This window comes from Vulpes vulpes, chromosome 4, assembly GCF_048418805.1.
Source record: "Vulpes vulpes isolate BD-2025 chromosome 4, VulVul3, whole genome shotgun sequence".
NCBI lineage: Eukaryota > Metazoa > Chordata > Mammalia > Carnivora > Canidae > Vulpes > Vulpes vulpes.
The window spans coordinates 19270344-19296681 of NC_132783.1; the positions used below are offsets into that span (position 1 = coordinate 19270344).

General features: G+C 37.7%; 1 protein-coding gene across 1 annotated transcript in view; it reads left to right on the forward strand.

Moving 5' to 3' along the window:
• NDNF (neuron derived neurotrophic factor) overlaps positions 1–26338 on the forward strand; it is a 43315-nt gene that overhangs the window by 10795 nt on the left and 6182 nt on the right. The window contains exons 2-3 of the mRNA XM_026016787.2: positions 15876–16064; positions 25730–25854. Of these exons, the coding sequence (XP_025872572.1) occupies positions 15877–16064; positions 25730–25854 (313 nt within the window). The 5' untranslated portion in view covers position 15876. The remainder of the gene's footprint in view (positions 1–15875; positions 16065–25729; positions 25855–26338) is intronic.

Below are 26338 nucleotides of genomic sequence, written 5' to 3' on the forward strand. Positions count from 1 at the left end.
TTTGAATTATATTACCCTGATTATCGTTATTTTTAAATTACTACTTTAATTTTGTCCTGTGCTTTAGCACTGGAGGCAACCTCAAAAACTTTTTGATAGTAGATAGGCTTTAATGCTGTCTTATCAAAATAACTGCCAATGGGGGGTAAAGAGGCAAAGTTTTGGGACCATAATGTATTTGGGAAAATATGAGAATGGGTCCATGGAATCATATGCCAATTCTTAGTCTATGGTATTTATAATTCTATAGTAATAATAATTTCTTTTTTATAGCCTCTTATTTCTCAGTATTTGCCAGTTGCATTAAGTAGATGAAGAAATTAGAATCTTGTCACAATCTCCTAAGAATTCCACTAGGCCATTATTGGGCTTTAATATAAACATAGACATATTCCCCAGAGGGAGTAAGCCTGCCTGTCATTGTCATCATCGTCGTTGTCGTCGTCTCCTCCTCCTCCTCCTCCTCCTTCTTCTTCTTCTTCTTCTTCTTCTTCTTCTTCTTCTTCTTCTTCTTCTTTCTTTAACATAAAGAAGATAGGGAAAAGAAAGCTGTGAAATTGTGTTGATGTAATAATAGTATTCAAAGTAAAAGGGGGAAAGGATGTGTATAATCTCCATGTCATCTATGCTAAATAGATGTTTAGTACATTACATTTGGTAATGAGTAGAAATCAGAAAAATTAGAAAGTTAAAATTAGAAAGGTAAAAATTAGAAATCAGAAAGTTCAAATAACAAGGGATACCTGGCTGGCTTGGTCAGTAGAGCATGCAACTCTTGATCTTGGGGTTGTAAGTTCAAGCCCAATGCTGGGTGTAGAGTTTACTTTAAGATAAAATATTTTAAAAAGAGTAAGAACAGTGAAAATACTGGAGAAGAAAATCATAGTGCCACCATTACCAGGTAATCCGTCAGGATTGGAAGAGACAGAGCTACTCAAAGTACAGCCCATCAGCTATGAGAATCTGCTTCTGTGCCGAGATTGTTAGAGAGGCTGGACGCCAAGCAGAGAGATCAGGATCCCCCCACACACCTTTTGAAATAGAATCTGCATCTTAATGGGAAAGCTGAGTGGTGTGATTGCACACTCAGGTTTGAGAAGCACTGTTCTATAGCATTTCTATTCTCTGATCAGAATGTATCCCAACCAAACCATATTTTACATGTGTTCAGGGGAAAAGAGGTCCTGCTGAGCAGTGCACTGTGTTATTCTTACTAGGACATGTCTGTGTTTTTAAAGACAGAAAAAATGCATCCTCCTACCAGGCCCCTGGACCATCCAGCACATACCACCCATCTATGGCAGCCAACCAACAGGATTCCATGAAGTCAACCTTCAAAAGATTAAAGAAACACTCCCCAAATTTTTAAGTCTTACAAAGTAAACCTTTTTATGCCCATAAAATTGTCAAAAACATCCACAACTTCTTTTCTATTTAGCTAATAATATGTCTTGTGAAACAAATTTCATAAATCAGCAATAATAATCGGTTTTATTATTTTCAATTTCATTTACTTGTTACATACCCACAAAATGTCATGAACGTCTGCTTGGCATTTGGGTTCCATGATCAGCATAAGAACTGTCGTAAAGATTGCATCTCCTTTCTACAGAACCAGGTATCTCAAGAATACGCACACACAGAAGTTAAAATGGTCTGCGGCAGAAGTATGTGCATAGAAAGGCGCACAACGAAATTTCCTCGTGGTAGTAGATGCTTGAGTCGTGGAGAATGAGGAGCTGCCGCAGAGGCACCCTACAGAGGTGGCCCCTGTGCCCAGGGCTGTAGCACCTGTTGGGAGCTGGGAGCCAAGTGTGGGGAGTTGGAGGAGAGGAGCTGGGCACAGGGACTAGCCAGGTCAAGGACCTCAGGTGCCTGGACTTGATCCTCCAGTTCACGGGAAACCATCTGACTTTTTTTTTTTTTTTTTTTTTTTTTACTTCTGTCAGCAGAAGAATGAAACGTTTGTAGTGTCACACTGTGCAAAATAAGGAGAAATGTGGGAAATGGGTGTGAGAAGCAGGAAGTGGATCATTTGAGGGACTGGCAGTTTGGACAGAGAAGGGAGAACCAATCTGAGAGAATAGGCAGCAGGTAGGTTGGCAGGATGTGTTGCTTCATCAGGGATGGAGACTGAAGAAAAGCAGGTAACGTCAAGGCCTAGTTTGGCACCTGGCAGGACAGTGCCACTGAGGTAAAACTAGCGTGTACTGGTTTTCAGGCAGCATCTGGGTGACCCTTCAGCGGCCTTGCCAAGAACCACTCTTCTGTTTCAGTCAACAAACATGAAAAGAAACCAAGGCAGCTCAGGAGTGGTCGCAGTTACTTAATCTGATGGTGGGTAGGCTCGATGGTGCAAAAGTGTCCTGGTAGAGGAAGGAATAGGGCCCCGATTCCCACTCCAGTCTGCGTCTAGCCTGGTGAGGCCAACGCTGAGCCCCTTCACACCTTTGAGTATTAGATCCCGGGCACCAGAAGGAAAAATGGGCCTGGAGCTAAGAATCAGCCTTGAGACCACTCCCAGCTGCCTTGCATAGTCCAGAATATGAAGGCAGAGATTTCAGATCACCTTACTCCTTACAGTAAACTTCTTGAAATCAGTAGAATTAAGCAAACATTTATTTAGTGCCCACTTTGTGAAAGAACTATAAAAGTCTATCTAAGAGATAGAAAAATGAGTAAAAAAATCTTTTCTAAAGGGCACTTACTTGAGTAAACTCATGTTATGAAAACCTCATGAAGATTTTTTTTTAAGACGAGAAAAAATATTAAAATAGCTATAATTCAAGTAAGAAAGTGCCATAAGAATCAAAGTCTCTGGTTTCACTGGAAGACCTCGATCCTGCCTTATCAACCTCTCATGTCCCCAGGAAACTTGCAGTAGGCCCCTAATAAGCACCAGTCCACTCACTGGCAGGGTACGGAGAGAGCTCAGATATCAACCATTTAGGTTAGCATCACACTGCTGCAATCCTATTAAGAATGTTCCTGTAGATTTTGTAGCCTTTTTTTTTTTTTTTTTTTTTTTGGTATCTCACTCCAGAAAGTCAGGAAGCATCCTTTCTCTGTCAGAACACCCCCTACTTTTTAAACTGCTCTGTTCAGTTTAACGGCTTTGTCAGATAAATCTTTATTTTACTGAGTCCCAAACTCCTTCCTTGTAGACCCATGCCAGCCGCTGGGACTAGCTGGGCCAGCCAGAGTGCTTCTAATCCCTCTTTCATCTGATAACAGACCTTAAAACATCTGGTGTCACCACCCATCCCAGCATTCCTGGATTTAACACTGGCCAGTTCTTCCTCGCCAGATGTGATTGTGGCTGCCTCAGAGAGTCAGTGCTGTCTTCTGGTCCCTGTGGGCTGCGCTTGTGTCCCTCTTAGTGGCTGAGGGTTACAGCTAAGGCACAGGTGGGGCAGATTTTTGGACATAAAGCCCCCTGTAGACCGAATAGATCCTTCCCCCTCGGTCTCCATGACTTAATCCTCTGTTCAAGTCCCTGCGGAAATGTCACTTCCTCAAAGAGGCCTTCCATGACCTCTCAGCCTAGAAGGGCTCTTCCCCACCCCCAACATTCCCTCCCATGGCTCCCCTCCGACCTCTTCACACTAGATGCTTAGTCATACCACATCTCCCTCACTTACCTAAGGGCCAGCCTTGCAAGCATGAGGACATCACACATCTTGTTCACTGCCCTATTCCCAGTATCTCAGGCAGTGCTTGGCACAGAGCAAGTGCCCAATAAACATTTGTTGAATCAGCCAATGAACTCTGCAATTCCATCATGCTTGCTCTTTAAAAAAAGAAAAAGAAAAAAGTTCCTGTTGTCGCTGCCATGTTGATGAGTATCACTTTTTATTACATCACTGGAAGCTGGGTTATAAAGATCTCTTTGATCAAAACTTTATGGAATATTCGGCCCATGTGTGCAGCAGACATAGCTGGGAGAATTACCGAAGCAATTTCTGAAACCAGGTTTGTCATGAGAACAGGAGTGTCTTCAAGGCCGAATAATTAAAATACCTGGTTTTGTTAGTGTGGCAAATAGAACGAGAAAAGCTTTTAAAATTCTTGAAGTTCCTTTGAGAAGGTAGTATGAGGTAGATGGAAAATACGTGAAAATTTGAGGTTGTGGCTGATGGATGAGTGAAAGAGATTATTTTTAGAATCTTTGTTCCTGCTACAGTGTTTTGTTTTATCCTTGCTGTGGCTCTCACACAAAACTGGTCATGCTCTTTGCTCAGCAGATGTGGTGATTGTTCAGTGTGGCCCACCAGTCAATGGGTATTTAGGGAACCCTTACTCTGCGTATTACAAAATGTCTGAAAAGATTGCTGACTTTTCTGCTTTAGAGTATTGCACTTCGAAGTTTGGTGTCTGTCCTAAGAGCCCAGCCAGTGACCTGTTTGCTGTCCATAGCCTGCTCTTTCCTGCCTGTCACTGAGCTCACCACCTGCCTTTTCCCTGCCTGCACCTGTGCAACTCCCCTCATTCTCATTCAGCCTATTGCCTGTAGGATTCCTCAGTGGATGGCGGTGCCCTACAGAAAAATGCCCATAGTATCAGTTAGGTGGCACTTGACAGATGTGGGCTCACGGGAAGATTCCTAAGTTTAAGTAGCCTGCCCATTTGGACACAGCTTATGAAGAGGTCTGAGTATATTCCCAATTTCAGTGTTTTCTTGTCAAATTCTCTTCATAACTTCATATCTGTTTCTCTTCACTTCCTGTTCCCTGACCATAAGCAGCCTCTTACCAGAAGTTTTGACAAATTAGCCTCAAATGTTATGCACTCTTCATTGGAAATATAAATTCAACGAAGCAGATACTGGTGTGTGTGTGTGTGTGTGCACGTGTATGCTTGCTGCCTTTCCCCAGTATGTCTCATCCACCTTCCCAGCCCCCAACAGATCCCTTTTCCCACCCTGAAAATTGAAATCAATATTTTTGCTCTTCTGACTCGCACATCTTGCTACTTCCCACTTTGGCTGGTGCTCCTTTTTGTTTCTCATAGCAAGAAGAGAATATCTTCCTTTTTTGTCTTTCTAACACCTTATCCAGTATACGAATTAGCTTCTAAAAACTGCATCTAAGATGACGAGCAATTCATGAATTATTTGATGCCATTTGGAAATTCTGGCCAACTAATTTCATTTCTCTGATTTCTTCCAATGTTTTGTTATTTTATTGTACCTATGTTCCTAAAGTCAAGGTGTTCTTTTTGATTCTTCTCTTTCCCTCACTTCCTGCCTCCGACTCATCTGCACATATTGGTGACTGTGACTGTAAAATATAGCCCATGTCCCATTACTCTCCATCGCCCCCACCAAGTTTAGGCCATCACCGTGTGTGCCGTGGACAACTGCGGTAGCCTTCATCTGGTCTGTCTCCTTCATCTGATCATTTGAGCTTGTTGCTTTTACAAAGATGAGGTTGATTTTTGCTTTTATAGTTAACCCTTCCCTAATATCCATTTTCCACAAAATAGAATTGTTCCTTAAAAACAAACAAACAAACATGGTTCAGACCGTGATCCTGGGCTTCTTAAAGGCATTCCATCATTCTCAGAATAGAATCCAAACGCCTTAATATGGTTTGCAGAGCTGTATATAATCTGCCCTTTGCCTTACACTCTCCCCTCTGCCCACTTTATTCCACATTAATATCCTCTCTTTCATCTGTACTCAGGTCTAGTGCCTCCTTTGGGCTTTTTACACCAGCTGTCTCTCTGCCCAGAATCCTCCTTCTTCTGACATTTATTTCACTGGCTTCCTCTGGTTCATATCTCAAAGGAAATGTCATTTCTTCCCAGAAACCTTCTCTAAATATTTCACCTTAAAGTGGTCACCACTTTGTTTCACGCAGGCCTATTTTAATTCTCTGTGGAGCAGTGGATGCCAGCCACTAGTGTTTCGTTATTTATGTTCTGTGTATGTGCTGTCACCTCCACTAGGATAAGGCTTCATGAGATTATCAGGGTTCCTAGAAGTGTGTCTGGCACATAGCAAGGACCCATGACAGATAGGTTGAGTAAAAAAAAAAAAAAAAATCGTGAATATACTGACATTATTGAATTCTGCTGCTTTGGGTATGTAAGTTTTGTTTTTATAAGTAAGTTGTAAACTCCTATGATTTGTCTTATGAGTCCTCATCCCACCTAGTTCAGTTTGGGATATGGAATCAGTGCTTGGAAAATTCTGATTCTCTTCATTTTTATCTCTTTCGATCTTAGTTTTGGTGTCCTAAGAAGTATGGAGTACCTTACTGAAAAGTTCCCGTCCTGGTTAAAATAACTATAAAATGCTAAGTTCAAAATTGACATACTGTAGTCTTAACCTCCAATGAGTCCACAACAACTCACCTCTTCTGTCATAATGATCATTTCCAAGGGAGTGGGAAGCGGGTTTGCTCATTAATAGAAATTCACATTAATACTCTTCTATGCTATTACCACAGCAGTGGGAAGCCCGCTCCCAGGGCTAACTTACAGCACTAACCATTCAGTCCCTGAAATGGATGGACAGATTTCCATAAAAGTAGGTTGGTTTTTCATTTGTCTTTAGCCTATTCTTTTTTGTCTTAGAATTAAATACAGAGGAGCCCAAGTCATACTTTGCATCTTTGTGAAACTTAGTTTCTGTCTTTCTTTGCCAGCTCTCCTAGAGCTATGATGCACTTCCCTAGACCCCCAGGCATTCATGACTGTAGGGTACCCAGGAGAACATCTGGGCCAACAAGCCATCAATGTGGTTAGTTCTCATGCCTGCAGTGGAACTGTCCTGACTTAGTGTGTTATTTTTTTTTCCCACTGAACCATGCTTCCCGACCATGGGGGTGCAGGAGAAGGAAATTCTATGGGGAAAAGAGGAGTGTTGCAAATAGCGCTCTTTGAAAAAGTGATCTGCTCGAGGAAATACTTGTTCTTGACTCTGTAGTCTTTCCCTGTGGTCTTAGGACATGATGTAGAACTGTAAAGCCCCTCTTCAAAATTCTTCCCAGGAATTTCAGTGCTTGCTAAGAAACATAGATTGTAAACCATTAGATAATGATCTTTTAGCTTTCTAAGTTTTCCCATCCTTTATAAAGCGATATTTTGCTCTGATGAACCTTCACAATTAGTTCCCTAGTGATCTCTCTTGATCTCTTACGAAAGTATTTTCTTCCTCACTTCTTTCTAGACCATAAGTACCTCAGGAAGAGAGGACATCTCATATAACTGGCTCATTGTACAGGGTCCAATGAAGTGCTCAGTGAAGCACCAATGAAGTGCTCAATGAGCACAAATGAAGTGCTCAATTAAGACTTGTTCATTAAGTCTTACTGATGCAGTCCTACTTCTGTGACTCAGCTCCTGGCCTCCCACCTCCATCTACCTCCCTTCCCGGCATCTACTTCCTCTCCTTTTCCTACTTTCTCTCTGAGTCTTGCTGTGTCTTCACTCCACCTCTGTTAAGCACTTACTGTATGAGCCACTTGTTTCCTTGAGTATTGTGTTATCTTACATTGCCGGGTACTTGTATCTGTAATTATTGTCCACTCAATTCAATTGTGAACTGCAAAACAGTCTGAATCCATGTTAAACGTCTTTGTAATTTCAGTGTGTTACACACAGCAGGGAGCCAGTATCTGTTGCCTGTGACAATTCATGTCTTACCTTCTAGGCTGATAGGTGCTATTGCTAGATGCTACTGGCACATTGCCCTGTTACATCTTAGCTAAATTTCAGCAGAGGATGGGGCATGCAGTTTGTTAACTGCTTTGGGGAACATTGCACAGGAAGTCATTTTCATTTTGTTGCAGATCAACAGGAAATAAGGCTTAGTTGCCAAACTAAAGTAAGAAAAGCAACCAAGCATATTATTCCTCCCTTAGGGGCTTGCATTATTCCAGGAATCATTAGCTTCTCCTAAGATAGTGGAAATTGTCCCAGCTATCTCAGTTGCACATGCAGAGGAAATTTTGATAGGAGGAAGATGTTCAGTCCTTTGTCCCAGTTTTACTTTGCATTATCTTCTATGTTTCTCTTGAATTTATCATATCTTCTAATCGCCTATCAGATGCATTTTAGTAGATCTACTCCTTCCTTTAGTAAAACGGGTCTGGCCTCCTAGATCTAAGACTACTCTTATCTATAGTACACTTATTTTGGCCATTTCTCTTGTTCATTATTCTTTTTTATTGGCATTAGTGATGGTGGGAATACAATATTACTTATTCTAAAATCTGATCCTCTTTCAAGTTTATTCTGTAGGCATGACCATCTTTTAAAATTAGAGTGCCCTAGCCTCGGCCCCATTGTGAACTACACACCATGAGGATCAGAGGGGAGGAGATGAGAGAATGGAAACTTTATTCAGATCTTTGGCATGTTTTAATTTTACATTGCTTTTTCATACTAATTTAATTTCCTTCCAGAATGAAAGTTGGCAATCATTTAGAGAAGTGGTAGAGGAGGTTGGAATCATTGCAGTTGAAACGCATGTGAAGGTCCCTAATCCATAGATTATTGACATAATGAACACTAAAACTCTTAATAATCATTCCACTATGTAATGACAGCCTGCATTTGGAGAGCTTTAGCCAGTGGATTGTGTGCCTAACTCGGATTCTGCTCTGCTGGGGTCAGCGCACTGCAGCTGTGCTGTGCAGTCATTGAGGAACTAGAGCTCACCTAGCACGTGCCAGAGACCGCTCCTCAGTGGGAACCAGTTCCTACCACCTGCTTCATTTCACCCTTTTCAGATATAGAAACACCCCCAAACCACAAGATGCTCTATTTCCCACCAGTTTTCAAGCACAGCAGAAGATATTTCAGTATGGATAAGAACGACCAGCTAATTTCAGTTAATGTTTTTTCCCTGTTTGCAAGACCACAGAACAGAACAACTTCTGAGAATTCAGCTTTTTTCATTGCTAAATGTCAGCCTTGAGGGAACCTGTATGTCCATGCTGGGCATTGTGCTCTTAAAGTACACAGCCAGACTCCCTCGCTCACAGAGCCGGCTGTGGCAAACACGGGGGCCAGTCCCCCAGTGAACGCTACATTTTTTTTCTTTACAGCTAGATTAAATGCTTCAGATTTATTATCAGATGTGGCATGGATGATTCAAACAAAAACAAATGCCCTTGAGTTTAAAAATAGAAATTGAGAGACTAAATATTTGCACTTAAAAAGGAAAGGAAAAGAACACAAATCTCTGTGGCCTACCACTCCTTGAAGTCATCCTCACTCAATTATAATCATGCACTTTCCATTCCCTGTAATTAAACATTAGATTTCATTTACTCCAGATGCATTTGCCTCAAGTAAATTCAGAATGCCTATTCTTTCTGGTGACTGTAAATTTCATGTTTGTGGCCTACATGTGATTGGGTTGCACTGAATAGTTTTTAAGTGAATCTTAATGACATTATGGGTTTTTTTTTCTTTTAATCGTTCACTTGGTGTGGCCTGTTTATACAGATGAATCTGATCTTACTGAGTTTTGCAAAATTTAATATCCATAAGAGCTTGACAAAAATTTTTTTTACAAATATGTCACGTGCTCTTGCAAGGAACTTGCAGGCCCTTGGTGGTTGGCGGTGGAGGGATGGAGGGATTTGCTTTGATCCTATCACTCACAGGTAGCCTGAGATGTTGGCTGCTGTTCCGAGGAATCCACAGTGCTGAGAATGGTCACAATGTCTTTAATATATGTGACGCCTTCTATTCAGAGAGTCTTGGACAGTTCACAAAAACCTGAAGCAACTTTTTATTTACCAGACTCGCAAATTCTTTACATTAGTGAGATAGTCTAGCCAAACAGTAGTCTATAAAGGTGAGCGTTTTAGTGGCTTGAGATATTTCCCTCCTCTTAAGACAAGATTACCAACTAGGATTGTAGTTAAATACATCTAATATATTGTTTAAAGAAGTAAAAAATTAACCAGGTTTATTTACTTATAATCATTGTTTACACATTTTCAAATAATGAATTTTTATGTTCCCTAAGTGACCCAGGGGATTAACCGAGATGGTAAATTGACTAGCCAATCTTATGTAATTAAAGATAAATCTTGCCAAATGACAGTAGTGAAGTTGCTGCAGACACCCCCTGGCAAGTTTTATTGCTTTTACGCATACGATGTTTTTGTGGTGATAGAGGTCATCCTCTTGTGTTTAGTTGACACGCTGGTAAATTATTCGAGCTTCCTTTAATTTTTTTCCTGCTTACCATTAGACAATTTTACAGTTCTCAAACATTCACACAGGTTTGTGGTAAAAAGTTATGCCAGGTCAGCTTGACTGTTTTAACTACACTAAAGGCTCCATAGAATAAAATGTTTAAGTGAATGCTGAAAATAGTCTGAGAATGAATTACATGAAAAAAAAGAGAAAAAGAATGAATTGCATGTTTTCAGTTGTCCATCATATGCTCTACTCCCTTCCCTTTAAGAAATAACACAAATGTTTCATATCTCTTTGTTGGTATGTTCTTCAAAACTGGTCTTGAGTTCATTCCCTGTGCTCTCTACTGTTCCCCTTTCGCTCTGTGGGATGGGGGAGCAGAGAGCCCTGTAGAGAAGGTGGAGGAGAGGAGCAGGAGAAGCAACCGTGTTCATATAATGTTTCCAAACAGTTTGACCTTAAATATGTGGGTGGGAGAGTGTATGTATGTGTGTGCCATATAAATACAGTGTCCAGACCTCTCTCCAACTTTTTTAGTACAGAACACATGCTTAATCGTTGGATAATTATATTCCGAAAACAATTTCTCCTTTTCATCTAGGGCACATGAGCGTTCCAAAGAATAAAACTATACAATAATATAGATTATTCATATCTAGACTAAAGGTTGAGGTATATCAAATCATTAGATCATTTTTCTTTTCTCACTTCAGTCTTGGCAGGGTCTAAAAGAGTATGCCAAATATGGAAATACCTCTGACAACATGAACAATATCAGTTTTAGATTAGCATCTTTATTACTTGATTCATTAGAACTTTTTAATTGAAACAAAGTCAGTCTTCTCAGTAATAGGGTAACCACCATCTAGTTTTTTTGGGCTGTGGATAATTGTGGAGCCAAGTTGATTGATCTGCCTAGAAAAATAAAAATATTTGGAATCATCCTAGCAACTTCCTACTTCTGTTGAAACTAGACCCTTCATTATAAAAAGAGTGTGGTTTCTTGTTATACAGATAGGTTGTCGAGATTGCTACCAGCTGCCCTTGACAAAGAAATAATGCTGAAAGAGAAACGTTGAGAAGTGTTATTTAATTTAAACTTTTAATTTAGATAAGCTCTGCGTACCTAGAAGCAACAAAAATAAATGAGAGGAAAAGTTATGCCATTAGAGGGCACTTTTGTAATCTTAGAAGAAAAGTCAGTTCTTATAGACTGGCTTACCCAAGTCTTATTCTTAAGAGGAATGTATTTTTAGTTGTTTATTTAAAATAACTAATTCTTAAGCTGAGTGTCTGTGAGACATTTTATTAGTAGGGGGGAATCTATAAAATCTTAAAACAACCCTTTAAACAATATCTAAGTAAAGCTTTAAACCTGGATCAGTGGAGTTGTAAAAATATATACACTCTGCATAATATTTTTATTAGCCATCTTCAATGCTTCTTTTAAATACATTCCATTTAAGATAATTCTGACTGTAACCTGATCAAATCGATCAAATGATTAACTTTCTCTAATGACTGAGTATGCTTTTCCCCAACAATAGAGACTATTATTAGATAACATTTTCAAAAAGATAATTCTGTAGAATATAAAGAGCTTTGGGATCATACTAATTTTTTCCAGTTTTATTGATAGTTGTCATACATTCCTGTGTAAATTTTAGGTGCATACATGATAGTTTGATTTATATATATGATGAAATGATTACCACAATAGGCTTAGCTAGCATCCATCTTATATAGATAGAATGAAAAAAAAAAGAAAGGAATTATATTAATTTTAAACACTTTTCCCAAAAGTGTCTTTTGCCCATAATACACAACAAGTAAAATGGTTAAAATTGTTTCAGAAAAAAAAAAAGTTTACCTGATAGAATTTTAACTGGAGGAATAATGATTTATTTTTTTAAATAAAGAAAGCAAAAGATAAGAGTTGAGTCTACTCCCTGTTGGAGTAATCTAAATAAAAACTTCTAACTAAGCCGGTAAAGTAGATAAGCCAGTAAAATAATTTAGTAAGTAAAACATTATGTCAAGAACTGTGAAGAGTTTGAGATTTTACTCTGCTTGTAAGCTAACAAGTCAGCCTGTCATACATAGTTTCATTGATGCTAGATGGCATGAGACTCCTGGGTCAGAGACAAAAGCAATACTCAGTGCAACTCAGAGCAATAGTAGAATCCATGGTTTTCTCTCACTGGCTCCCTGACCCCCAGTTCCCACAGATGAAAAGAGGGCGAGACGGCACCAGCGCCGAAATAGGTTTTTTTTCGAGTCCTGAGCTTGGGGATCCCAGATCTTCCATGGTATAGTGAGCAAGCCTGCTCTTGGCTCCAGAAACTTTATCTTCCAAGGCTTTTCATTATACAAACATCCTTGAGAAGATAATCTGGAACAAAGGCAGTTAGTTCTGCTCCCAAGAAGTGTAAAAACAAGCGCAGAGACCCCTGGAGAATTCTCTCTCAACACTTATGTTGTAGAATTCTATCATCTGAAGCTGTTCACTGTCATTTATTTATTTATAAATTTTAAAGTAGCTGATATGGAGAATATACAATAATTCTACTTTCCATATTAACCTACTCATGAGAAATTGTATTCCTTATATCATATTGTATTCATTATGTGATCTTACATGTCCAAGCCTCAATTTGATCATTTTTGAAATGAGAGAAATAATATTGCCTACGTCATAGAATTGTTGCTATCATTACCTAAGATAATATATATAAAACATTTAGAAGAGTGCATCACGTACAAAACAAAACTTAGTAATATTGTTGTTTTTAACTCAAAACTCATTTCTTATTTACTGATTTAATAAAGAGAAAGTTCGTCCCATGGAGGATGGCCTGGATGCTGGGAAAACCCTACCAATCATACCTAGCTACCTCTCCTACTCTGGAGCTGACCTAAATATCCCAAATCTCCTGGGGCATTGGGCAGCATGTCTTGCTCAGTTGTACTGTGCTACTCTACAGTGACAACTTTCTGGGCAAACATAGAGCCTAATGAGGTAAAGCTGCCCTGGAGTGGTTCTAGGGCAAATACATCTGAGTAGCTCATACTCAGTGCTGCCATAGCATGTTTGCTCTAAGTTCCTAATAATTATGGAAAGCCAAATTCTAACCATTTCTAAAGAGACGAATTTTACTATCCAGCTTCTTCGGCTCTCAGGAATCAAAGTTTCCGGGATGCTGCTATAAAGTAAGCTAGATATATTCCATTATGCTGAAATAATAATTATTTCTTAGTAGTGGCAGTCAGGCAAATTCTAGTCTATCAAATTGTTCATTTCTGTTAGCTGCAGGAAGAAGGGCATCAGAGGGGAGGGATTAAGGGTTGTGAGTAGAGGTCTCATTCAGTTTAGTCAACCATGTCCGTGTTGGTTTTAAAAAGGTTCACTGAGTTTTGATTTTGATCTATCTGGCCATCTTTTGTAGTTATATGCTTAATCTGCTATTAGTAACTAATCTGAGCTCCCACTTTCCATCCCCAACTTCTTGGATTCCATCCAGACAATCATCTGGATATCTGAGGTTCAGATTATTTGATGAAATTTAAGAAGGCCTGGTCTTACTTCTAAACTACTAGCTAGTTGGGAGGAAGAGTTGAGGATTCAGTCTCAGAATCATCATTTGTTTTCAAAGTTTAGAGATCATTATCTAAACCGTTCAAAAAATTGAGGTCCATCCAGGGTGGTGAAGCATTGCCTTAGATTACCATCTAGTTAGCACTACAACTTAAAAGTCAGGTTTCTTAGCTCTTAGTCAAGTATTCAATTACAATACAATTAGCAATGAGGATGAGAAATAAGAACTCCTTCTTAGAAATTATGATGGCTTTCTTAAGAGATATTATAGAGGACAAATGTTTGGGCTCTGCAGTAAGATCCACCTGGATTTACATCCTTTCTCTGCTTATGTAAAAAAAATTAAAAAGGTTTATTCTTATATGAGAATAGCATCTACTTCACAATATTATTGTGAAGACTAAATGCAATAATGCAGCTAGTGAATTTAACACCTTGCTTTGCACATAGTAACTCTCAATTACTGCAGATATCTTATATGGAAAACTTCAGAACACATGGCAAAAAAAACAACAACCACCTGTTTGTTTGTTTGTTTGTTTCAACCACCTGTTTTTGAAAAAGGAAGTTAAATTTACTTTTTGAGTAAGCTCACTGTGAGAAAATTACTTCTCACATTCTCATAAAAAAGAAAAGCATATTCTCTTCAAAAAATATTTTTAGTTGTATGAATCTATTTTTGATAGCACTCCAAGAAAGATAAAATTAAAGTCAAATGATGGTTTGAGTAGAGGTGATCTCATAGCTATAGTAATGATGCTTTAGAAATAAAACTGATGTTCACTTCATTTCAAATTATTGCAAATGTTTTCATTTGACTTTCCCACTATTTCAAGCACTTAAGTATAAACATACTATGTTTCCCAAATGCTTGAATTCCCTGATGTACATTGTCAAAGAGATAAGGGAAAACAACTTCTTACAGAGTTCTTTTTGTGAGGGAGAAGGGCACCAAACAAATCCTCAGAGGAAGCAAAGCCTTTCACCGGTACTTGACATCAAAAGAGCTTGCCTACCTGAGGCTTCCTATTAGAACACTGAGACATGTAGATGATGGTATCCTTGACAATATCCCTATAGCAGTGTGCAGTAGAGAGTGATCCATAATTACCCAATTATCTACAGGATCTTTGGTGAAAGTCAGTTTGAATGCCAAAATGGAACTCAATGAAAACACTCGGCAGGTGTAGTAAATATATAACTCTGCTGAAGGTTTAGACAAATGACCGAATTATACAATTTTCCAGTGATCTCACCTGATTCAAGAGTGGGAATCCAGGCCCACTTTTAATATGATAAAAGTTTATATTTAAATGTTGTGCTGAAGAGTCTAGTAATAAATAATAATTAGACATCAGCAAATAATTTACCTTGTGATTTTGGACAAAATGCTTAACCTATAAAATAATTAAACCTCTCTAAAAACCTCTGTTTTATGAAAAAATGACCTTGGAAACAAGAATAATATTATACATGTATAATCCTTAGTCAAATTTCAAGAAAGAATAAAAATAATTGTGTGATGGTACTTTTCTGGCTCTCAGTGAGTCTATGTGTCTCTTTATGCTATGGTGCAATTCTTTGAGACATTTGTGTGCACATTTCTGCAAGAACCATATTGACTTCTGCCATATTGAAGTGAGAATTTTCTCTCTGAATATCCAGAGAAGTTGATGTACCAAGAGTCCTTTCATTTCAAAATCTTTTAATATCTGAAATTCTAGTGAATTTGTTGTCAACTCCATGAAATGCTTTGGGACAAAAAAACAAAACAGGAAAGTTGTCTTCAAGATCATGTATGTAGGGCAGCCAGGTGGCTCAGTGGTTTAGCGCCGTGATCCTGGAGACCCAGGATCGAGTCCCACGTCGGGCTCCCTGCATGGAGCTTGCTTCTCCCTCTGCCTGTGTCTCTGCCTCTCTCTCTCTGGTCTCTCATCTCTCATGAATAAATAAATAAAATCTTTTTTAAAAAAAAGATCGTGTATGTATTCAAAGTACATAATGCAACTGTAACTTTATATCAAAACTAAAATATTCTTAACCCTTTAGAAAGTTTGCAACTTGCCCAAGTGTCTACCTGCAGAACTAATGTAAGCAATCATTTCTGTTACCTCAGGATGGTGCCTCTCCACTGGTGTCTGCTGTGGCTGCTATTACCACTCAGCTCAAGGACTCAGAAGCTACCCACTCGAGATGAAGAACTCTTTCAGATGCAGATCCGTGACAAGGCATTTTTTCATGATTCATCAGTAATTCCAGATGGAGCTGAAATTAGCAGTTATCTCTTTCGAGACACACCCAAAAGGTATTCTCTCTGCAGTACTTTCTTTATCAAAAGTTCATTTATTCATTTTTGACTCTAAAAAGCAAGGTAACAAAAAAAATAAAAATTAAAATTAAAAAAATAAAAATAAAAATAAAAAGCAAAGTAACCATTTAGACTCAGAATAAATAATTGGCAGTCAACCTCTGAATAGTATTGCCTATTTTCTCTAAGAAAAGAAAATGACAATGCAACATCTAATCATTAAGTAGAAGCTGTTTGATCTTTTCTCATTGTGATCTCTTTTGGGATGGAGAGGGCAATTTTTGCAGTTCTTACATTTTGGAATGATTATTTTCTTAACTTTGGGATAGTAGGAAATTTCTAAGAAGGATTCTTTAGGATCAAGATGGAATTAATCAAGAACAGGTTTCAAAACAGGGGCATAGGAAGACCCTGAACTCACCTCCTCCCCTTGCACAACAAATCTACAGCTATATGGAGAACAATTCTCTCTGAAGAAGATCTGAAAACTAGCTGAATAGTTCCATCATACAAAGGATAAAAAGGCCACACAGGGATGGATAGGAGAGGCAGAGGCATGATCTTGCCAAAAACTCTACCCCTTTAGTATGGCAACTTACAAACAGGGAGATTCTGAAAAATACAGAACACATCCTTAAGGAGCAAGGGGTCTGAGCCCCACATCAGGCCCCCCAACCCTTGGGACCTACACCAAAGGTACAAGCCTCAAAAACATCTGGCTTATGTCCAGGACACCCAAAAGGCTATGAGAAACTGATTCCACTTTTCTTTCTTTCTTTCTTTCTTTCTTTCTTTCTTTCTTTCTTTCTTTCTTTCTTCTTTCATTCTTTCTGACTTATTTATTTGAGAGAGAGAGAGAGAGCAAGGAAGCAGAGGTAGGGACAGAGGGAAAGAATCTCAAGCAGACTCCCCACTGAGTATGGAGCCCAATACAGGGTTCAAACTCACAACCATGAGATCACAACCTGAGCCAAAACAAGAGTTGGATGCTCAACTGACTCAGCTACCCAGGCACCCCCTAAAACTCCACTCTTAAAGGGCATATGCACAGACTTACTCACCCCCAGGCCCAGTACAAACACAGCAAGTTGAAAAATGCCTAGACTGCTTGCAAAGGAGATTACTGGCTAATCTTAAAATGTCTGCTGGAAGGTAAGGGGTCTCCTGGAACTCTTCAAGGCATGGAAGTGCTGGCAGGTATCATTTTTGCACTCTCCTTCTACCTTACTAGCACTGTTTACCCCATATCACTGCTACAGTCCCACATTACTAACCCTGGCAGGTGGGCTTGCCCCAGCCTGGCACTCCACCACAGCCCAAACAAAGCCATCGGTATGCACAGGCCACACAGGGGATGCCTTGTGAATTCCCAACTCTGCTGACCAGAGTGGTTACACATCTAAGCCCCATGGTACTGAAATAATCAGAGAAACAGTTCTTTGCAGGTTACCACCATGAGGATACCACAGAGATGAAGACTGAGAGTCGTCTCAGTCTTCTTGTGACCAATCCTTTAAGACTGGGAGAGATAGTTCTTTCACCTAATACATAGAAATCAACAGAGAGAGCAAAATGAAAGAACAAAAAACAAACAAAAGATCAGAGGAATATGTTCCAAGTGAAAGAACAAGATAAAACCCCAGGGAGGAAAAAAAATAAATAAAATTTAAAAAACTTAATGAAACAGAGATAAGTAATTTACATGATAAAAATTCCATAGTAGTGGTCATAATGATGCTCACCAGTGTTGGGAGAAGAATGAATGAACACAAAGGGAATTTTAACAAAGAAATAGAAAAATGTAAGAAAATACTAGACATAAGTCATAGATCTTAAAAATGTAATAACCAAACTGAAACATACTATAGGGGTTCAGCGACAGACTAGATGAAGCATAAGAAAAGTTCAGTAACCCAGAATACAGGGCAGTGGAACTCACCTAAGCAGAACAGGAACAAGAAAAAATAATTAGAAAAAGTGAAGGTCTTTTAAGAAACCTATAGGACAATGTCTGATGGAACAACAGTTGCATACTAGAGGTCCCATAATGAAAAGAGAGAGAGAAAAGAACAGAAAACTTATCTGAAAATATAATAGTTGAAAACTGCCCTAACCTGGAAGACAAAATATGCATCCATGTCCAGGAAACCCATAGTTCAAAATAAGATGAACCTGAAGAGATCCACACTAAGATATATTACATTAAAATGTCAAAATTCAAAGATAAAGAGAGAATCTTAAAACCAAAAGAAAAACATGTTACAAATAAGGGAGCCCCCACAAGATTACCAGCAGATTTTTCAGCAGAAACTTTGCATGTCAGTAGGGAATGATATGATATATTCAAAGTGCTGAAAGCAAAAAACTCCCACCAAGATAACTCACCCAGCACAATTTTCAAAATTGAAGAGAGCTAGAGTTTTCCAGACAACCAAAAACCAGGGATTTCACCACCACTAACCCATTCTTACAAGAAATGTTAAAGAAATGTCTTTAAATAAATAGAGCACTAACTAGTACCAAGAAAACATGAAAGTAAAAATTTCCCTGGTAAGGTTAAATATATATTAAAGGTAGTAAACACTACCTTTTTAAAAAAAGATTTTATTTACTTATTCATGAGAGACACAGAGATAGAGAGGCAGGCTCCATGCAGGGAGCCTGACATGGGACTCGATCCTGTGTCTCCAGGATCACTCTCTGGGCTGAAGGCAGCACTAAATCATTGAGCCACCTGGGCTGCCCGTAAACACTACCTTTAATCACTTTTAAAGCTAGCATGAAGATTAAAAGACAAAAGTAGTAAAAAATAACTAAGACTACAATAATTATTTAGAATATGTATACAAAATGATGTAAAATGTGGCATCAAAAGCATAAAATGTGGGACTGGGAAGTAAAAATATAGAATTTCAGAATGTGTTCATACTTAACTTGATACCAACTTATAGGCTTATATTTGTAAGTCTTATGGTGACCATAAAGCAAAAACCTACGGCATATACAAAAAAGATAATGAAAATGAAATCTAAACATAACACTAAATAAAGAAAGCCTTCAAACCACAAGGATAGAAAGCAAGAGAAGGAGAAAGAACTGAAGAGACCTATAAAATAGCCAGAAAACAATGAACAAAATGGTAGTAAGTATACACCTACTTATAATTACTTTAAACATAAATGGACTAAATTATCTGGTCAAAAGACATGGAGTGGCCGAATGGATTGTTTTTTTGTTTGGTTGGTTGTTTTTCATTCTATATGTTCCCTAAAGAAACCTCACTTTAGATGTAATGACCCACACAGATTGAAAACAAAGGGATGGAAAAAGATGTTCCATGCAGATAGAAACCAAAAGAAAATTGGGGTAATTGTGCTTATACCATACAAAATAGACTTTAAAACAAAATACTATAATAAAAGACAAAGATAGGCATTACATAATGACACAAAGGTCCATCTAGCAAGAATATATAACATTTGTAAATATATTAAACAAAATTTTAACATTTGTAAACATTTATACCCAATATAGATAGGAGCACCTTAAATATATAAACAAATATTAACAGACCTACAGGGAGAAATTGACAGCAATACAATTAGAGTAGGGGGACTTAGCACTCCATATTCATTAATGGCTAGATCATCCAGATGGAAAATCAATATGGAAACACTGGCCTTAAATGACACATTAGACCAGATAGATTTATTAGATATATACAAAACATTCCATCCATAAGCAACAGAATATACATTCTTCTCACGGAACATTCTTAGGGATAAATCATATGTTAGGCCAAGAAAAAGTCTCGATAAATTTAAGAAGATTGAAATTACATTAAACATCTTTTTAGACCATAATTGTATGAAATCAGAAGTCAATCACAAAAGGAAAACTGGAAAAATCACATGTATGTGGATACTTAAAAACATGCTACTGAAAAACTAGTAGGTCAATGAAAAAATAAAATAAAAAGATACTTTGAGGCAAATGAAAGTGGAAATGTAACACACCAAAATTTATGCGCTACAGCAAAAGCAGTTTTAAGAGGGAAGTTAATAGTGATACAGAGCTACCTCAATAAATCAGAAAAATCTCAAATAAATAATCTAATTTTACCGTTAAAAGGGCTAGAAAAATAGGGATAAATGAAACCCAGAGTTAAAAGAAGGAAGAAAATAATAAATACCAGATTGGAAATAAATAAAATAGAGACTAGAGAGACAATGGGAAAGATCAATGAAGCTAAGAGGTTGTTCTTTGAAAAAATAAACAAAATTGATAAACTTTTAGCTCCACTCACTAAGAAAAAAAGAGAGGACTCAAAATCAGAAACAAAAGGGAGTAAGTTACAACTGATATCAAAGAAATACAAAGGACCTACTATGAGACTAGTAAGAAGAATTATATGCCAAAAAATTGGACAAACTAGAAAAAAGTGGATAAATCTGAAGAAACATACAATCTCTAAGACTGAACCATGAGGAAATAAAAAATCTGAATAGACTAGTTACTAGCAAGAAGATTGCTAGTCCCAACCAACAGAAGTCCAGGACCAGAAGACTTCATTGGTGAATTCTGCTAAACATTCAAAGAATATCTAATACCTATCTTCCTCAAAATATTTCAAAAAATTGAATAGGATGGAATATTTCCAAACTGACTTTATGAGGCCAACACTACCCTGATATTGAAACCAGATGAGGACACCAAAAAAAGAAAATTGCAGGCCAATATCCCTAATGAACTTACATGCAGAACCTCTCAACAAATATTAGCAAACCAAATTCAACAATATATTAAAAATATCATACACCACCATCAGGTAGGATTTATTCCAGGGATGCAAGGATGCATCACAAATCAATAAGTGTGATACCACATTAACCAAAAGAAAGATAAAAAATCATATAACCACCTCAAAATATGCAGAAAAAGCATTTGGTAAAATTCAACATCTATTTATGATAAAATTCTCTATAGAGCATGTATAGAGGGAAAGTACCTGAATATGATAAAGGCCATATAATATATGACAAGCCCACAGCTAACATCACACTCAATGGTGAAAAAAATGGTGAAGGCTTATTCTCTAAGATCAAGGATAAGACGAGGATGCCTGCTCTTGCCACGGACATTTAGTGTGGTACAAGGAATCCTAGCCCAACCAATTAGGAAGAAAATGATATAAAAAGTGTTCATATTGGAAAGGAGGAAGTAAAACTGTCACCTTTTGCAAACAACATGATTTTATATATAGAATACCCTGAAGATTCCACCAAAAGAAATTGTTGTGACTAATAAATTCAGGAAAGTTGAAGGATACAAAATCAGTATACGAAAATCTATTGTGTTTTTATACACTGATAATGAACTACCAGAAAGAGAAATTAATAAAAATAATTCCATTTACAATTGCATCAAAAAGAATGGAATATTCAATGTTGGAATTCTCTCAATAAAGTTTTCCAAACTTTTAAAAAAACACAATGGAATACCTACGAATGAAGTTAACCAAGGAAGAAAAAGACCTGTGCACTGAAAATTGACATTGGTGAAAGAAACTGAAGAAGACACACATAAATGGAAACATATTCTGTGTTCATGAATTGGAAGAATTAATACTGTCAAAATGTCCATACTACTCAAAGCAAGCTATAGTTTTGGTGCAATCCCTATCAAAATTCTAATGGCATTTTTCACAGAAATAGAACAAAGAATCCTAAAATGTGTATGGAACCACAAAAGACCCTGAAAACCAAAGCAATCTCGAGAAAGAAGAACAAAGCCGGAGGTATTATGTTTCCTGATTTTGAACTGTACTACAAAGGTATAGTAATCAAAATAGTATGGTATTGGCATAAAAACAGATACATAGATCCATGGAACAAAATAGACAACCCAGAAATAAACCATGAATATATGGTCAATTAATTTATGGCAAAAGAGCCAAGAATATACAATAGGAAAAGGAGTTTAACAAATATTGGGAAAACTGGACACCCACATGCCAAAGAATGAAACTGGATCACTAAACCAATCATAGGTGGTAAGCTCCTTAATATTGGTCCCATCAATGTTTTGGTTTTTTTTTTTCTCCTTTAAAAGAAAAAAAAAATTGGCTCCAGAGGCAAGGGTAACAAAAGCAAAAATAAGTGGGACTACATCAAACTAAAAGGTTTCTGCATAATGATGGAAATCATTAACAAAATAAAAAGGCAACCTAATGAATGGGAGAAGATATTTGTAAATTATATACCTAATAAAGGGTTAAAATCCAAAACATATAAAGAATGCATATGACCTATAAATAAAAACACGACACACCTGATTAAAAAATGACTAACCTTCTTTGAATGTTTAGTAGAATTCACCAATGAAGCCATCTGGTCCTGGACTTCTGTTGGTTGGGACTAGCAATCTTCTTGCTAGTAATTAGTCTATTCAGTCTATTATTTATTTTTTAATCAGGTTAGTCTATTCAGTCTACTAACCTTCTAATCTAAATGATTAGAAGAGGATATGATAGACATTTTTGCAAAGAAGACATACGTATGGCCAACAGGTATATGAAAAGATGCTCAATATCACTAATCATCAGGGAAATCCAAATCAAAAACATAATGAGATGCCACCTCACACCTGTCAGAATTACTATTATGTAAAAGGCAGTAAATAACAAATATTGGCAAGAACGTGGAGAAAAGGGAATCCTTGTGCACTATGAGTGGAAATATAAATTGGTACTGCCACTACAGAAAACAGTAATAGATTCCTCAAAAATCTGTAGAACTATTATATGACCCAGTAATTCCACTTCTGGGTATCTCTCCAAAGAAAATGAGATGTTATGTAGAGCATAATGACTACAGTCAATAATATTATGCTGCATATTATGTAACTTTATACGGTTACAGAGGGAAAGTAGACTACTGCGATGATCATTTTACAGGATATACATACATCAAATCATTATTTTTGTACATTTGAAACTAATATATTTCAATCGTATCTCAACAAAAAGAAGCTAAAAGATATGTGACATTGAATGAATACATATGATTCCTCAAGGGTTTACATTGTCTTAGAAGGATAGTCTTTTTGGGGTGCCTGGGTGGCTCAGTCAGTTAAGCTTCCAACTCTTCATATTAGCTCAGGTCTTGATCTCAGGGTTGTGAGTTTGAGTCTTGCATTGGGCTTCATGCTGGCCATGGAGCCTTCTTAAATTTAAAAAAAAAAAAAAGATAATATTTTTTTAACAATATGATTATATTCTGAGAATATTAAAACAAACTTTAGTAAAAAAAACTATTACTGTTGGGACTCTTGGGTGGCTCAGTGGTTGAGCGTCTGCCTTTGGCTCAAGGCATAATCCCAGGACTCTGGGATGGAGTCCCACATCAGACTTCCTGCATGAAGCCTGCTTCTCCCTCTGCCTATGTCTCTCTCTCTCTCTCTGTCTCTCATGAATAAATAAATAAAATCTTTAAAACAAAACCATTACTGTTCATTTACCTTTACTCCATCAACAAATTGGGCTTACATATTATTTTGACCTTCAAAAACTATATATAATTGTTTATTCTTTCCTGGCTTTTTTCCCCACAAATAATGATTGAGGGCTTTGATATCTACATTTAGGTGAAATGTCACTTCACACTGAGTTGAGAGTTGCAGCAACAATAGAAACATCATTTCTAGGAGTGAAATATGCAGTGGGAGGCACTCATAGACATTGTTGATATTACAACTAACGAAATTCCTGATAACATTTAGCAGCTGTGAATAGCTTTTTTTTCATTAATTATGCTTATGTTTACACATAAATTTCAAAGGCTAAATGTTTCATGGGGTGTTTATCCCTCAGCTTTGGCCTTATAATTTGGGGCCATGTTTTCTTAGTTATTCATTACATTTCTGTCTCCCTCACCAGCCAGTAAATATCTGGAGCACATAGATCATGCCCTATTATCTCTGATTGCTGTTCTCTTCACCAAGTGCTTTGTGTATGTAGCCAACAAATGTTTGTAAATTGTTAAAGTTTGTTCAGATTATCTTTTATACCTAACCATAAGTGCTTCCATATGAAAACGTTGAGTTAGAGGCACTCCTTGCTGTTTTATATGTATAATGAGTACCTTGTGGAACGCAAGAATTGTTTTGTCATTGGTTGCCTATAGCCTGTATTTAAGTTAGTAAGGCACAGTTACTTTGGGAAATAAGCTACTTTTTGTGTGAAATGAGAACAGAAGGTAGCAGATGAACCGACACATTGATTTCTACTTCAGTAGGTAGCTCTGCTAGTCACGTGAAACTCAAAACCTAGAAGTTTTGAGCACTTTTTTACTTACATGATGCCAAACATTATTTTGTTGTACCTATTTCTTTGTAATATAGACAGATTCAGTTGTGTATCTGTTGTTAATATATCTCATGCAACCTAGCCAAATGAACAAAATTCTATTCTCCAAAAAGTAGACTCAATTGAAAATTAAGTCATCTGACACCTGTCTTGAAAAATGCTTATGATATGTATAACTTCCTACACAGTAAATACTTCAGTCATCTAGCTATTTTGTCTAGATGACATCTAAATTTATTATTTTATGCACATGTTTTTACTTTTATAGAGTCTTTGTCTTTTCTCACTGCCCTACCCCCACCCTCCTTCTTTTCATTCATTTTTGAATGGTGTGTGGGGGGGGGGGGGGAAGTACTTATAGTGCCATTCAGGTTCTGTATCTTTAGATAGAAACAGACTGTAGGTGTAAGTATCCTGGAGCTGCAATAATAGGTTGGTGTTAAGATTCTTGAGTTCTCCTCATTAATTTAGTAATTGATCATTTCAAAATATTTATCAAGTACCTACCACATGCAGAAATCAGTTCTAAATGCTGGGGACACAATGACAAGGCAAATCAACCCTAAGTGGTGCTTTATAGAGAAAATGACAATAAAATAATACAAATATACAGGCACAAATTTCAGTGAGTGCTCCAGGTGAAAAGCACAGGACTCTCTGAGAGCGTATGAGAACCTGACCCCGAATTAGGAGTAAGAAAAGGCAGTCCTAAAGAAGCGACACTTGAGTATAAGTAAGGGCAGGGGGTGGCATTTCAGGCATATAAAACAAAATCCCAGAGGTTCCAACATGGGGTGGATTCTGGGAAACTAGGGAAGCCCCATGTGTTTCAGAGCACAGAAGATGAGAGGTCAGTGAAGTAGGCAAGGGCCCCAACACTGAGGAAGTTTTAGCCTCTGCAAACAATTAAAGACTTTTCCCCAAAAAGCTGAAGTCTAAATGTATTCATCAATTCATTCACCAAATACTTATTAAGAATTACTTCAGTCTCTAAGTCTTCATCAATGAACTGAATATCCTGAGCTCTTATGCCTTCCATTCTAGTTAGAGGAGATGGAAAAATAAAAAGGTAAACAAAGAAACATATAATATGCCAGGTAGTGATAAGTGCTTTGAAGACAAATGAAGTGTGAAAGAGAACTTCATGGGCAGGAAGGTGATATTTTCCATAAGGTGTCAGAGTAGTTCTGTTAAATGATTAAAAACTAAACCAGGGATTTTTTTTTTTCCCCAGTGACTCTTGCTTGCAAGTCTTAAAATGAATGATCTCAGTCTGAATTGGCTCACTTTTCCCCAGGTACTTTTTTGTGGTTGAAGAAGACAATACTCCATTATCAGTCACAGTGACTCCCTGTGATGCACCTTTAGAGTGGAAGCTGAGTCTCCAGGAGCTGCCAGAGGAGGCAAGCGGGGAAGGCTCCGGTAAGCAGCATGATCAGTTTGGCCCCAGACCTCTGAACGAATAGCTAAAGGACCTATGAAATATACAGACCTCTGTCTGTACAAAAAAGCAGCGCAGATGCATAGGTGAAAAAGCTGGAGACTTCACAATGGAGATGAGAGAAATGACAGATGGCACCAAATGACAGTGATTTTGGTAACATAACCAGTTAAGGGAGACAGACATGGAGCCCAAAAGAGTGAGAAATGGAGAGGTTTGGACTAGCCTCTCTAGCCGTGGTTTGCAATCTCACCCAAACATTGGAATCAGCACTGGAAGCTTTAAAAATGACTGGTGCCTGGATCCCACCCTTAGAGGTTCTGATTTAATTGCCCTGGAGTGTGGCCTGGACATAGGGCTATTAAAATCTCCCCCTTGGTGATTCCAATATGCAGCCAAGATCTCTAGGGAATAAAGGATGATGCCAAAAAGAGGAGTTAAAAGGCATTTCTCACCATTGAAATT